The 17,002-nt window shown below is 36.6% G+C and overlaps 1 protein-coding gene across 1 annotated transcript in view; it reads right to left on the bottom strand.

Annotated features, from left to right (window-relative positions):
• The window catches only part of LOC149300876 (CD166 antigen-like), a 61,368-nt gene that overhangs the window by 30,890 nt on the left and 13,476 nt on the right, over positions 1-17,002 (bottom strand). The window contains exons 2-3 of the mRNA XM_089484460.1: positions 6,096-6,146; positions 5,901-5,991 (exon numbers count right to left, since the gene is read on the bottom strand). Coding sequence (XP_089340586.1) covers positions 5,901-5,991; positions 6,096-6,146 — 142 coding nt within the window. The remainder of the gene's footprint in view (positions 1-5,900; positions 5,992-6,095; positions 6,147-17,002) is intronic.

Raw genomic sequence — 17,002 nt, 5'->3', positions numbered from 1 at the left:
GTCTAGCATGCGGGTGGGCGTATTCAGCCAGTGGCCTCCCAATCCAGTACCCTATTTGCCGCTGGAGTGGCAGATCTGGTGCATTTAGGTGTGTCAGATGGCCAGCGTGGGCCTGCTTCCCAATATGGAAGACATGAATCTGATCGATACACATTTGTTCTTCACAACCATTCAACAGTTTGTCCATCGTTCACCAAAATCTAGCACAATGATTACGCATAAATCTATACTTCGGAGCATATACTAGAAGTTGTTTCATTGTTTATCATCAAAGCTAGAGACCCTTAACTAAGGCCTACTCTCCACTCTTATGTACAAGTAGGGTAGACTTCCTCTTTACCTTATTACCTTTAATGTTAGTAGAGACTGGCTATTTTGGTATGGTATCTATGTCACTATAATTTCCCTGTGACTCACACACACGCGGCTGGGGCGATGATAAGCACACAGCCATCTAGTTTCACTTTCAGAAGGCTGGGGACAGGGAAATGAGATCATATGAAATTCTCATCAACATGGGACTTTTTCGTGATACATTTTGAAGGGAGGAAAAAATATGCCACATACAAATACCAAACCACTTAGCAGAATCGGGTTAAATATTAGTGTTACTTTTGTTGTTTGTTGCTGCAGTCGTGCAACCATAACGCAATTAGTAAATTGAAATTATAGGCACTGTAGCATGGAAAAATCTGTTTTGTGAATTTCTAGGAAATGGTCCAATTATACCACACCTCTCTGTATCTGAGGCTGTGAGAGAGGAGAGAAATATGGCAAAGAACTGAATTCTTTTTATAATGATGATAAAAATAATGACCCTGCTTGTAGACTGGGATGAAGTCTTAAGTATTCCACAGCTTCTAAATATACAAAGAATATCATCCATTTTCCCATGTGGGCAATATGTGTTGTCATTTATTGTTAAGAACATATTTTATGTATCAGCATTTTGGCCTGCTAGATCATCCCTTTGCGGGCATTGATTTGCTACCACTGTTGGTTGTTGTGGGGGTGCAGATCGAGCTAAAATTATCTCAAATATTGGATATACTGTAACTATCTGTCCTCCATTATCTTTTTTGTGAGTTTTTTTGTGGGAACCATGGGGGTTGGCCGTGCTGTACCCCCGAAGGGGAAAATACTGTTGGTTACACCGGTTTTGCTGGCTTTGGTATCTGATCACCGGGTTGGGCAAGTACATATATTTAGAGTATTGACTGATAAAGTGTTGTCTGGACAGTGGCCTGTTTTTTTTTGGTATGTAACTGAAACATCAGTAGTCTGTCACAAATAAATCAGTGTACTTTGAAAAGTATTTGTCCAAGAGACCTGAAGAAGAGAATATAACTCTCGAAAGCTTGTCTTTTAAATATTATGTTAGTCCTATAAAAAAAGGTATCACCGCATACTCTGCAATACTCTGATTTTTTTGACATATATATATATATATATATATATATAAATATATATATATATATATATATATATATATATATATAAATATAGCCTTTGTTCTACTTGTTTTAAAGCTTCACTTGTAAGTAGAATCGAAACCACATTTCCAAGCTTCCGCAAATCGTTTTTCGCGTATAGCCCTGTTTGAAAATTCAGCCATTTGTCTTGACTATGTGTTTGATTTGATCTTATACAAACAATTGTGCTTTTTACTGCCACAAGCAGGGCAGGCCCTCTTCCCTAATTCAGACACAGAGCTGCAGGAATTTCCAGATATTCTTCCTGAATGATAAAGTGGTTTTAGCTCAAGCCACAGGGGAAGATATTACACAGCGAAAATAATTTCCAGGGGAAATTACAGGACGGTAAGGGACAAAACATAGGTCCAGCATTGTATTGTTTACCTAAAAATAGCCATATTAAAAGTTGAACGTTAAACTCTTTGTAATGTTTTTTTTTTTTTTCAAGTTTTCAATTTTACTCTTTTTAAAGAGTGGCAGGAAAGCGCTCCCACTAAAATCAATATAACTCCTGCCAACAATGTTTCGCCGAGCCAGCACTGGAGCTGATTGGCGGTAAGTATACCACGTCCAGGGAGATATATTTGGCCAAACACATCTCCTGCACTGCAAACAGCTGGGAAGGTAGGGAAAGGGGCAAATGCATTTGCAAAAGGGGCGCCCAAAAGTGTAAAGGGGCCACGCAGTTATCATATGAATTAAAGTGCATATAATAACTGGAGTGCCAATTTAATTACATATTTATTAAACACTATGTACTATTACAGCCATCTAAAAAGTGATAGGAATTGCAGAAAAAGGCACAGAGGGAACATGACATTGTTGCCATTTGGGGGGCCAGCAAAAAATCAAGTCACCCTGGGACCTCCACCACACTAGGGATTGCCCTGATTACAATGTACTCTAATAGTCATTCTTTGTTGGTGGGATTGCGTGAGGCACTGGAACGTCCCTTTAACGTTATATGTATTGTACTTGTTAGCCTATTTTCATAGAGAAAACTAAGGGGTAGTAGAAGCATTATTAAACACTCATCTACAGACACCAGACAAGCCAGAAGGCTTGTTTTTCCCTCAGAAATCTCATGGTGCTGCCACAACCACAAGGGATTCTGGGTAGGCACATGTAACTAAGGTTGCAATTATCACCTGTTGCGTCTATATCCACTTTATACATGGATCCCTTGAAACTAATTGCCCGCTGTACAGGACAGCCTTTAGACAAAACGACCCCCTTAATTTTAGTGGAAGGGTTTTCCATCACCTTCACCCACCATAACTTATGTAATCATAGAGAAAACAAAATGGCAGCAAAGAACAGAATATATTAAAATTCTCTACTGGTGATACTTTTAGTATTCACAGCATTCCTTTTGCCATTCTGTGTATCTTTAGAATTTTCGTTAATAATTGTAATCTAAACTTTGAATGTTAGGCCACAAGCCCAGTCTGAACATATTCAAGCGTTTCACAATATCCTTAACTTTTTTTTTGCAGTATAATGGTTTTGAAAAAGGGAGAACTGTAAGATGTCATATGTCTTTTGGTTGTTTTCCAAGTGATACAAAGCCCATCCTCGGCCACACATTTTTGTGGACATAAATAAGATGTGACAAAGGAGTCTGAGAACATTCAGCGAAGGACAATTAACGAAAAGGCCTGTTCATTTGAGAAACTATAGACCTATTATCATATTGCTGCATTTTTCATCTAGCATTATTTCCTCGTTGGTTTTTATGATCAAACAATAGTGCTTTGAAGTTTGCCTGGTTACTGTGGCACTCGATTTCAGAAACGCCCTTGTTTCCACAGAAGCAGGACATATATTTTATTATGACATCTCCTGCAGGTGTGTTTGGTGGGAAAACCAAGGCTTTGTTTGAACCGTTACCGCCGAAAAACCAATAAGACCGTCACAAACCAGTACAGCGGCCATGTGGCTTTTCCTTTACACAAACTTAAATATAAAGTAGGCTATCTTTTATTATTTTGGGGATCTTTTATAGGGATATTAGTGCTTCCACAGGTAGTGAGGATAATATTATTAAATTTATATTTACCATGGTTTGATAAATCTACATTAGAGCAGATTTCCATATTACCCAATTGCCTTATTATTGTACCATGCCACAATGTACTTTTTTTTTCTTCAGAAAAACACATGTGCCTATAGCCATATTAAAATATATTCAAAGTACCTAGTAACTGTAAAGGCAAATGCGTATTCTAATCTATATAACACTTTTAGAAGTTTAGGCTTTGTTTTAAATTCACGCTATTATGCTATGTATTGTAAAATAGGCAGACTATAGACTATAAATGGGCAGATTAGATAGCAGCCAGAATGGTTTTTATCTGCCACCAAATTCTTCTTTCTTAATTGATCCTAAAGGCCGCCGACTTATTTTCCCGTACCACGTATGCGGGAAGATGTTTTGACCATCGTTACCACTAGCGACCAAAATTAAAATGGATAAAAAAGTAAATATTCATAGAAATGCATGGTCCATTGAATAATTATATATCATGTGTACAGCCTTCCAGAGAAGGAGCAATAAGTTAAGCATGCATGGGGTAGGCATAAGTCTATTTTTGAAGGTAAGACAAATCCAAGAACAAATGTGGTTTTTAGTAGATAGTTTAGATGGGCAAACTGTTCTATTCTGCTGTCAAATTGCATGTTTCTTTGAATAAAAGGAACTATGTATGTAGTAGTTTCTGTAGCAGTACATATAAATACAATGTGAAGAATCACTTTGTATGATAATAGATGTATCTTTGTAGGTTTCTTGTTTTGGCGGAGGGGCAGAATGGGACTGTACAAAGCAATGCAGTTTATTCTGTCTTTATAGGGTTAAGTACAAATAGAAACAGTGTGAACAGCTGGATAGTGGGAATGAAGGATAACAATGCACTTTGCGAGTTTCCAACCCTTCTGGGGCAACTGAAAAGGAATGCCTTATCAGATCGGTGCATTAATAGATAATAACAGAACACTATTGTGATGTATCATCAGCATTATTGTTTGTGGCTAAGGCCATGATAATTGTGTTCTGAATAGAGATTCACTTTGGCAGCATTCTTGTAAGTGCAAGGTAATGGTCTCAAACTGCAGGAGGTCACATCTTTCTTGATTGTAACTCATTATATGTACCTTACTGGTTTTTTTTTTTGTTCTCTTCTTTTCTTTACAAAAAAAGGCATTTCTTCAAGAAGTAAATCCCAGCTGCACTAGCAGTTTTACAGTTTTGCAGTAGGCATAAAGCACAGATGAATGCAGCATTTAACGTGACTCTATGGGCCTGTTTGTATGGTAAATAAGAAGGTTGCATTACAAAGCCAAGCTTGCCAAGTGTCAGTTACATTTACGGAGCTAGAAGGACTAGTTGTAGATTCGAACGGGGGGAGGGGGAGAAATGAGTAGTAATTTAAAACTCAATTCCTGAGAAACAGCAAAAGCACATTAATTGCTTTCCAGCTGATAATTGCATTTTATAAGCTATTTCTGAAATTGATAGAGTATTATGCAACAGATTTCTTGTCATGTTCACTCGAAAAGAGAACAAAAAAAAGTAAATAACCATAGTCACATGACAAGTATATTTTTTAACAAATGAATGACATATAATTTTGGATAATTTAATATCTGCCTTTGGAATGTTATTAGAAAAGTGTCGAGTTGCTTGAAGACGCAGGTGGATAATAACTCAGAATATAGAATGTGCTACTGCTTACACTGATTTAGTAACATCAGTTCATATATATTGTTTAAAGTGGTACCTATATTCTCTTAATTACTAATAATTATAATTGTTTGAAAGATGCAGGGAGCTTAAATTAATATGGTCCTCTAAATCAGGAACATTCTGCCAACTTGGCACAGTTCTCCATAATATTAATGGGAGTTCTCAGTTTTAACTAGCTCATTGGACGGTGGGGCTATAGGAAACCTGAAGGCCAAATAGGGCTAATTTAATAACTTGGGCTGTGTTATAGAGGGACTAATATTTGATATGCTTCTATATATGCATATGCAAGTCAAGCCTACAATCTTCTTGATCGGCTGATACCTGAGATAGGGAGCTGAGAGACCAGGTTAGCTTCCGTAGGCAGTAGGGGGAACTTTATGGCTTGCTGTTCTCCATCTGTTGTGGCCTAAACATCCAGCATGTTTAATCAGTCATTGTGATGTAGTGCATTGCAGATGAAACTGCAGTGGTAAAACCATTTTTTGACAATGGGTTTTTTTTTCAATAAAGTAGGAATTCACTACATATTATGATGGCCAACCATAATGAGTATCATAATGCATTATTCATTTGGGGAGATTTCTTGAAACAATCTATGTCTGAATAACAGGGGTCCAAGCAGCTGCCCTGGTTTCCCCTGGAGAATCCTGGAATTAAGTAGTATGCATCACAGTTACCTGTATCCTGGTTTTTAAGTGCTCCACGTAGGCGTGTACATAGTGCAACTTGATCTCTACAGTGAATTATGTTATTGCAGTGTGCCAGACGCTAATCGTAAAAAATACAGGACATTTTTAATGGATAAAAAGCAGTATTTCGGTAATACAGACTGCATATCTGAAAGACACAGTGCCTGTCTTCTTAGCACTGACCTTTTTCATTTTAAGGCCATAAAAGTCATTGATTTTAAGTGAAGCATGTTGCTAGGTAAAAAAAAATAAAAGGAAAAGGAGTGCACCAGCTAGAATTCTTGTCTGGGTTCCTTGTGGTCTACTTCTGATCCTGCTTCTCATTGATTTAGTTATTGATTATCCAGGGCCAACCAATGCTCTTTTTACAAGAGAAGTTCACAAGATTGACCCTTCATAATGCATAATTCTCTTCAACCATCATTTTCTACATACAACATGCTCAACATGATTATTCTTTAAGGACCAAATTTACTGAAAATAACCTTGGGTTTCTAATTCCTTAAAAATATCATTATGGGGCTTTCACTGAGGACTTTTCTGTGCCATTGCAAGATGGTTCACTGACTAGGGGCCAACTGGAAATTATTGCTCAATTGGTATACATAATTTATACACAAAAAATAATAAATGCAAGTAACTTCAAGTTTACATCATGTGGAAATGTTTTAATATGTTTAAGGGCCTGGCTTGCCTTTTAATTTATAAATGTGCTGCATTTTCACATTATGACAAAACACAGACACATTTTGGACAACAGTGACATTTTAAAAGTGAATATACAAAGCATGCATTGCATTAGCAAAGCTTAAAGTGGGACATTTATCAAATGAAGACAGTATCGACATTTCTTCATATGCGAAGATAGTGATAGTTGTTTTGAAAATTAATTGCGTTTTTATGAAGTTTATCAAACTCTTAAGATTTTAAGCAACCAGTGCCAAGTATAATTGTTTTATATCTTCTACTCTGGGACCAATTATGAATGTTGCCAAGGCCTTCTTTAGTTGTTATTAGAAAACAGGCCTCACCCTTTTTGTTATAGCGGCAATTTGTTTACCCCACATCGGTTCCACTTAGCATTATAATAGCACGAGTACAGATTTTCTGTAGTACACACCCTAAAGAATTCAGAAGTGTCTGGCTGTGCCTTTCTATACAGCAAACTCAGACAGGAATTTAAACAGCTATGCATAGCTACGTTGCCCCTTGCTCTCACAAGTGGAGGCCCTTTTTTCCCCCCCAAGTTTTGTAGAATTTGCATCTCACAATGCTCTTACCTTTGAACTTTTCAAAGTAACCACTCATCTGTTATTCTAAATTATTGAAAATTAACACTTGTGTAAAACTGCCTTTCCAGTGTACTTAAAAAAAAATCTTTATTACAGCATATAACCTATTGTCTAACATTTTTTTACTTGCCATAAAACGTCTTTGTCCTTGGACCTTGTCTTTTTCTCATGTCCAGGATAGCCTTATACCTATTTTATGCATGCTTAAATTCTCTCACTGTGTTAACCACTACCGCTTTTGCAAGAAATTATCATCAGTAAACTTGGCCCTTAAAGAATAAATCTCCTTGCCATCAGGTCATATATTCATACTTAAGAATTGTTATTAAAAAAAGTAAAAATTGATTATATACAAAACAGAAAAAAATGTGCAACTCCTACTGTAGTCTGCTAGCGAGGGTGTGCTGTTTCCGCAGGCAGGAATTTGCTCTGTTTGTTCTTATATATCAGAAGAATTAAACTGTATCAATAAATCAATGTGTTGTGGCAGGAAGCTACACATTGTATAAATATAATTCACTAAGCCCATTTTTGATTAATATTAGTTTTTACAGGGCAATAGGTGGTTACATTGTATTGTAACCTGACTCTTGGTTGTAGAAACAGGTCCAGCTGGTGAAGGATTCTTAATTGTTATGGGAGATTGCCCATCTGCCTAAAATGGTTCTTAAACCAATTGAAAAGAGACATCTTAGGCAGTCTAGGCTTTTAGCTGATTTTCTCCAGTTCTACAATTTACACTGTATTGATCTGGCTTTTATCATAATTTTGGTGCCAGATGGCAGCCATATGTTAGACTAAATTGATATTTGGTATTTTTCTTTACGTTAGCCTTTTTTGTAATCGTGTACCCCATATTTAGGTATATTAACAAAATAGACCTTAATATACCATTTTTTAAATTTTAATTGTATCCATAGGTGGTTCATGACCCATAATGCTGGTGTTGAGTTCTGACATAAGGAGTCCTTTTAATTCATTATTAGTTTTAAAAACACCTACTTAGTTTGACCACTTAAAAACCTGCTGACTGGACTGTTTAGTTGATAAGATCACTTTTTAAACCGGAATCCCTCTTGGTTTTTTTTACATATACAACCCCAATATGCTATGAGACCGCAAGCACATTTCCAGTCTAGAAAGGTGTCAGACTGGTTAAACAAAAAACTAATCCCATAGCTCCTGAGCCTATCATATAGGGGAGGTGGAAGGCCCTGTGAATGTACAAGGGAGAGAAAACATAATTAAAATGGGACACTCCGCTATCAAATGCATTAAAGTACCGTATTTGCTCGATTATAAGACGACCCCCCAAAGACCCCCCAAAATCTGAATATTAACTTAGGGAAAAAAAGAAAAAGCCTGAATATAAGACGACCCTAAAGGGCACTGTGGCCCATGATATGCCTTTTAACCCTCTATATGCCACTGTGCCCCATGGTATGCCTTTTGACCCCCTATGTGCCACTCCAGAAATGCCTTATACCCCTATATCCCATTCTGGCATTTAGGGGGTTAAAATGCATATTATGGGGCAGAGTGGCATATAGGGAGGTATAAGGCATTCCAGGAGGCAGAGTGGCATGAAGGGAGTTAAAAGGCATTGTACAGAGCACTCTGCCTCCAGAAATGCCTTATACCCCTATATGCCACTCTGGCATTTAGGGGGTTAAAAGGCATATTATGGGGCAGAGTGGCATATAGGGAGGTATAAGGCATTTCAGGAGGAAGAGTGCTCTATTAAATGCCCCCTTAACGCCACTCTGCCTCCTGAAATGCCTTATACCTCCCTATATGCCACTCTGCCCCATAATATGCCTTTTAACCCCCTAAGTGCCAGAGTGGCATATAGGGGTATAAGGCATTCCAGAAATGCCCTATGCCCCCATTTAACACACACACGCACACACACACACTTACCGGTGCTTCCAATTTCCTGCTGTATTGCCGGGGCAGCGGGTTGACGTCTCCTTCCGCTGCAGCCGGAAGGAGGTGGAGTTGGCAGTGGGGGTTTGTCTGCGTCCGTCGCGCATACCTTCCCCGGCGGGGAAGGAATGCGCGACGGACACAGACAACCCCCGCTGCTAGCCACACCTCCTTCCGGCTGCAGCGGACGTTGTCTACGCGGATCGCGTAGACGTCAACCCGCTGCCCCGGCAATACAGCAGGAAGCACCGGTAAGTGGGTGGGGAGAGACAGGAGGATCCAGGTGCCCTGCAGCGGTGCGGGGGATCTGGATCTTAGTCTCATAATCAGACCTCTATTTGAGGTCTGATTAGAAGACGACCACGATTAGAAGACGACCTTGTCTTATAATCGAGCAAATACGGTACATACAATGACCAGAGTGTCCCTTTAAGCATAGATAATTTCCTTTAAAAATCAACTCTATCCATTTAAAACAAAAATCCACTCTTTACTACATTAGGACTTATCTAACACCTATGCTTTTCTATTGTGATGAAAATCCTTTCAAGCAAACCCATTGCAGACCCGAAGAGCTTACTATCTAATCCGAAGCACTATGGTTTGGGTACATTATTTATATAATTCGTGGTTGTTTTTTTGGTATCTGTCTTGTCCTATTCATTTTTCAAAGTAAAATGTGAGTCAGAATAAAAATAAGAAACACAAGAACAGCGCTGTGCAGGAGGTTATATAATATTTTTTAAAGCATGCTTCATTTATTACAGTACTGCTGTGTACAATAAAGATCGTCAGATAAACGCAAATACAGTGCAAAGTCAGAAACGTCGGTTGTAGGTATTTGAACACAATGAGGTAAACACATATCAGCCTCTCTGGTTTTCAACAGCCTCTGGCCCTGAGGTTTGGACACTTTGTCGCCTCATTGAAAAAGTGATGAAGAGAAGGAAATTACAAGTAAAATTTTATTAAGGACATAAGCTCTGCTCTCTCCACAGGAAATTGAATTCAGAGTAATCTTCCCCGAGACAAGCTGTCCTGTCCACTCCTTTTAATACATTACATTGCCTTCGTTTTTTCTTTTGTCTGGGATTGGGCATAGGTATATATATATATATATATATATATATATATATATAACATCCAAAAATAGTTACCGGCACTCCAGGGACTTCTTTAAATAATCACTCCAGAAACTGCAGTTTCCTAATCAACGTTTCAGTCTGTTTATTAGACTTTCATACATATATATATGTAATGAAACCTTTAAAAAAAAAAAAAGGAATATACTATTGACATAACTGAATGCATGCTCCAGCATGTAAGAATACACACAGAGAATTTGGCTATGGGTCAGTGACTCTTTCTCCTGCTGCTTTGTTATTTCAATGCAAAACATACAGTTAATTCTTCCTTGCAGCAATATACGTGAGGGTATGTTTCATTCATGGAACTAGAAGGTCACGGTGAAAAGGTTTCAGGCTTCTTCACCAACCATTGTAACAAGTGTGTGAACTAATGCTGAGAAAGTGTGCCTTATGAGAGCCTCTAATTTGGAATGTAAGGACAGAAGGGCATTAAATAGGGAGCCAGTGACCCATACTGAACCCTACACATCCTGGCTGCATCACTTGAATTATCCTGAAGAAATATCGGCCGTCTGGATGCATGTAAGCAATTAAAGCACCCTAGCAAAATATTAACACAAGCCCTTTTCTACTTCATTTATATTTTATTTCCCCTTTGAAATGTACCATTACACAAGTGGAAGCACTTAGTATTTCCCTAGAGACTAAGGGAGCCCTTGCTGGATATTAAGCAAAGAAAGACAAAGAATGCTTTGTATGTAAGATTAGATGATTAGAAAATGGTGTATTCTCAACTCAAATACATTTAACAACATTTGTGTACAATTTACAAAGTAAAATTGTCAAAATTAAATGTTTTGTTTTGTTTTTTAATTTCCACCTGTATCTTTTTATATTTATAGAAAATTTAGAAGCATGACATCCCTGAATCACATAAAAAGGAATAAGAAACAACACACCAAATTGTATGACAAAACAGTAAGCATTGCTGGTGCTCATGTATGTACCCACAGCCCATTAAAAATGGCAAGGGAAACTTCATATACGAATATATTGTTAAAACAGAGCAAACAAAATAAAATGCAGTCCCAACAACAAAGTATTCATATTAATGTAGTTTGTGAGTACTTTAGTATGCATTCTTTAAAATGTAAAAGAAAAAAAAAACTTTTTGGACACAAACACCTCCTAGGTGGTCTGATGTTTTGAGCCACTGACTGGCTCCTTTTTTTCACATGGGGAGACTCACAACCCTAGCTGAGCCAGATTGAGTAAACCACGTGGCAGGAGATGAGTTCTACCTAACAGATCTCCTATAAGCCAATTCGCAGTATAGTGTGGAAAAGGGGCAAATGCATATTGGGAGAGGGATTTTGCGGAATACATCCATCCATTTTAAAAGGGGACCACATGAAAATTTTAAAGGCCCACTCAACTATGATATACATTAAAATGTATATGAAGACTTGACTGTCCCCTTAAATATTCTAGGCAGAGACACACCGATAAGGATACAAGAACAAACAGTAAAACATAAGTTGCAAATAACCAAAGCTCACAGTATAATAAGATGAAGGGATACCACAGCTCTCAGGAGGAGGCAAAAGTTGGCACATGGCAAGGAGGATGTGTTTCGGGGGGAGCATAATTGAAATGGGACACTTAGCTATCATATGCATTAAAGTACATATGATGACCATAGAGTACCTTTAAGCACACTCCGTCTTGTTGATCCTATAGAGCGCTAATGATATCTGCTTGTTGGAATTTGTCGGCAATTATTACCAGGCATGTGCATAGTGTTTGTTATTACACCACTGGTTGTCCAAAATTGTTCTGTGCATTCCTGTGCTTTATAATAGAACACAAACTGAGCTATTACTAATTTCACATAATTGTATTTTTCCAGAACCAGTTATTTAAATCAAAATGTGGCTATATATACAGAGTGGGCTGTTCAACATGATAGTTCCCAGGAGAAACCAAGCATGTAACTGGGAGAGGTCTATCACAGATATACAGAGGCTGGTTTTTAACAATAATTTTTATATCGTTTATTATAAAACAAAATCAACAGGCATCCTGGAGATGTATTAGGCTCAAACTTTTTTTTCATGCATGTTATTTAAGTATATGTGTAGTCTTCTTGAAGGAAAAGATCACCATAGGGTTACATTTCTCAAATGTGTAGTGTAACATTTTTTGCAGAACCCTCATAGCCTGGGGTAAAACATCTGCAATAGGTATTTCATTCTGTTCACAAAACATGCTTTATTTAGTATAGGCTATAATAAGGTATGTTGCAGCAGCAGTTTTATATTTGCTAAAAAGCACATTAGGCATTTTCTTTGCCTCAGTATTTAGTCACTCTTAAACCTTTCAATGTCCCTTACAGGACAGTTATTGGAGCAGGCAGAAAACTATAAGAGAAATGACACAAGTAAACAGGCAAACAGCCTGAAATGCAATAGGAGCATTGAGAACAGAAGATAAAGGAGATACAAATGGAGGCCTCTGGAGTAGAGAGAATTAATATACTATCTCAAGACAGCTTAAGATAAGATATGTGTCTGCACTGGTGGTAAACACACCACAGATACAACAACCAGTAGCTTTTGTGTACTTAGCTCTTTTGACTCCTATTGTGTATTTTTTATATAGATAGTCCCCAACATTGAGTATATAAAAAATAAATTGCATAATAATAATGAAATAAAAATTAGAAGGTAGGAATTAGCATAACACATGAATCACATAACATAGTTTACATAAAAACAAATAATGTGATAATAAACAAAATGGTCAATAACCCAACAGTCCACCCTCTAGGTCGCTTTAGGCCCCATAGCCAGTGCCATTGGATTTAACAAGTGCATTGTTAAGTGGAAAATAATGTTCAGAAGTCCATGTGAATAGAGCAGACTGCACACAGGCTATCAATGTATATGGTCCGTAGCCACAAATTGCTATTACTCAGCTTTTATCTCGTCCTTGAAGGGTCTGCTGTGAATCGTGTACACTTGTTCAAATAATGTAATATTCCATTCAAGCCAGGATATATGGTTAACAAAATATTTCACTTGATTCATCAGGAGTAAAAGAAATAAATAAGTGTTTAAGACTCAATCATAAAAGTAGCTTTTAATAATTTTAACAACAGTATCTTTAAAACATTGTTTTCAACTTCTATGGTTCCATTCCCAGGGATCATTTTTATATATATATATTAAAAATGCTGAAAATAAAAAAGGTTACCTATTTTGGTCACATAAAACACATTCTTTGGCAGTCTCATAAGCAAAACTAAAATGAAGTGTCTTATTTGTATATATTTTTTCAATTGAAATAATCTGTATTTAATATTGTATATTAATACAGCATAGATATATACTGTTAGATAATTGAGTTAATTAATTTATGATAATTTAATATAAATAGTTAATGTCTGGTTCATAATCTAGTGTTATATGGATACATAATCCGGTGTACATAATATCTGTTTAATCTTGAATATTGTATCTCTGTTGACATTTTCACTGGATATAGGAGGTCACTGTCACACCTAGTACATCAGTGCTACATTTGCACAGATGTCCTTAAGGGATTCAAATGTTACATTTTAATAAACCAACCCAAAGTTTATCCTTACTAACAAAATACATGTGGGAGGTTTACATATTAACTAAGTTGTTCTGACCTTATTAATGAGGTCACCTTGTTGTATTCATCATGGGAATCTATGATAACCCACTCCCAAATGAATGAGCCTTGTCATTATGAGACTTGATGGGCCATATTGTCTACCTTCTTTTTAAGCGAAAATTAGCTGAGACTTTTTTTTTTGTTTACAGACCAACCTCTTTGTGATTATTAAGCAAATATTTATTCTGCAGCTGAATGGAAATGTTGATCCCCTGACACAAAGGTAGCATTCAAAGTGTAATCACACCTCCAGTCAATGGAAGCGTTGTAATACATGCATGCAAGTCACAGTGTTCATTTTCAACCACTTGTGAAAGTCCTTAATGATTTAGAAATAGTTAATAGCTTAGTACAATTTTGCTCCAAAACACTAATTGCAAAAAACAGCAGAAATTCTGGAAATGAGCCCATTACATGAGCAGTACAATGAAATATGATAACTTTTGTAAATATATATATATTTATTTTTTTTAAAAAGGCTAATGCATTGCTTTAACATCTGTCTGTAATGTTCAACTTAAGACTCTTGAGTAGACATGAGACTGGTTTATATATAATAAAGCATATTTACATATCAAGTAGTAAATGGGCCACTGTGAATGCCATATTTTTCTCTTCATTTTTTTCATAGCATTAAAAAAGCCTTTATTAAAAACATTAGCCTAAAGTACTGTTCCATTAGCATAGTCAAGGCATTCATCAGATAAAGAATGTCTCTGTGTAATGTATTCATTTTGGAAAAAAATGCTCTGTACTGCAGCGAGCCGTCCATAGGTGGTGTTTTACTGTTATGTATTAAGTAGTTTTGGAATACACAGAACTAAAATTGTATTACAGATCTGGAAGTAGAAGTTCCAGTCATTAACCTGATACGTAAACAAGGAAAATATCATTAATCAAGTAGCACTGGGACAAAAAAAAACATGAAAGCCACTCAACTTTGTATATTTTTGTATGGTGAGAATGGAGCAGAGAGAACTATGCAGAATTACCCATGCTGAGGCTGTAAAAAGTGGTTTATTCTTGGCAGAAAAGGTACCTGGTCATCCAAATCTGGGCTGCCTCCCAACACTCTCTGAGCCTCTGTCCCCCAGTTGCTGTCTTCTGCAGCTAAGTATGTTTGATGTCACTAATATTCAATTTACTGTGTCGCGTATATACTGATTCATCTATGCATAATTAACCAGCCAAGCATCAGAAATCTATAAGCAGAGAAAGGAATTCAACTACTATCCTTGTCACTCTGCTAACTAAGAAGAGTTACTAGTAAAGCATGGGAAAAAATTAATAGTGGACCATTCCCACACACCACCATATATTAGAAGGAGGTGTGATGGCCAATCAAACTATTATATTGAAAACCGAGATTATTAAACACCAAGTCATGTGGGCTTAAATAAACAATACTTCTGCTGGATTCCGTAACAGAATTGTGATGGCAGCACCTATCCATCAGTTGCACAAGATTATCTGGCTTTGTGTGGACTTCCATTGGCTTTTTTTCATTAGACTCTGCATTTTCTTACCCCTATAGACTTAATCTGTTAAATCATCTAAATTTGAATCTAAGTATTACCAGTCTAGCTGGGCGAAGTCATCTATGATGATTGCTGCTTGCATATGAATGGATTTTCAGTTGGTGGTGTATCATGCTGTCTCTCCACTGATGTGATTTTAGTGGCCCATGGTTGCTTCCACCTCTCAAGGAGGGATAGTCTCTCTCTGGGACCCAAAACCCTCAGTCATTTGTTTTGAGCAGTTTAGAATGTGTAAGAACATATTACAGATCTACAGCCCTAAATGCTTGTAACAATGTGAATAAATACAACACTAAATGTGTTTATAAATCAGATTTTCTAAAAATGTTTTACATTTCAGGTCCCAAAGTCATATAAAAAGTCTTGTGAAAGTATCATGTACTTGGTACGTCTCTAAGCACATCCTAAAACAAAATTGTCCTATGGCCATTGCAAATCTTAGAAGTATGTGCTTCTCTGTAAGTGGCTGATGGGGACCTGCCAGTTATGGTGGAAGCTGATGCCTAAAATCTGTCACTTGGTCTTTGGTGAAGAGTGCTGATATCCTTCCTTTACTAGATGCTATTATTCTGTCCTTTAATAAACTAAAAGAAACAAAAGATAACATTAAATTTAACTGAATTTAACTGAATTTTAAAATGCTTGTTTACAAATGATCTTCCAGTATTCTACAGATAAAAATAAATACTTGTTTTTTTATATAACCCTTTGCATGTTTGACTATTCCATATTCATAGCATTTAGTCTTTAGTTGTCACTAAATGAATTACTTCCGTAGGCCAGTTTATATTACTCTAGAGAAAAGGCAATAAAAGGAACTAAAAATCACCAATAATCAATTAAAGGTAAGAAGGCATTGCTCTATTGATTTTTGCTGAGAAAGGCATACCATCAAGCACCATATCCCAAGATCAATACTTGTAAATATCATAAATTTAGTAGTTACTGTAAAACAAGACTGCATGACAATAGCATACATTTAAAGGTAGAAAGGTCAAAACGTATTTCTCATGATAGATAACTTCGGTTATGGTAGCGGTTACATACATTTTTTTTTCCAGTGCGGAAAATTATATATAGAAAATATTTGTGGTACTGTGCAAAAATATGGAAACAAGAAATATGAAAAAAATAGACAATTCTACTTCTTTCAGTTACATGAGTGGTGCGAAAAAAAGATGTGCAATATGGTAAAAATAGCAATGATAATATGATTTACATATTATGAGTGAACTGTTCAGTTAAATCTTTACACTGAAAGAAAGTAATTGGTCTACCTTGAAGGTAGACAAAAGTGGAGTGCCTTTGTACAAAGATAGCAAGATCACATAACACCACTAATTTGTTAAAATGTAAGTGTAACATGGTTATTGAAGATGGCATCTTTACTGAAAGTAAAAATGTTTCATTCAGACTATTCGATTATTTTCATTTAATAGGAGTAAATGTCATGATGTAGTCCAAATTGTATTAGGCATACATATGGGATTGCTACTATTCTCTTACAACGAAAAGGTATGATATCAATATGTCTTCTATATGGG

Source organism: Sceloporus occidentalis, unplaced genomic scaffold, assembly GCF_023333645.1.
Source record: "Sceloporus occidentalis isolate IW3139 unplaced genomic scaffold, rSceOcc1.0.p SCAF_22, whole genome shotgun sequence".
Classification (NCBI taxonomy): domain Eukaryota; kingdom Metazoa; phylum Chordata; class Lepidosauria; order Squamata; family Phrynosomatidae; genus Sceloporus; species Sceloporus occidentalis.
The sequence above is the reverse complement of the archived record's forward strand: the minus strand, read 5'-3'. Positions and strand labels throughout refer to the sequence as shown.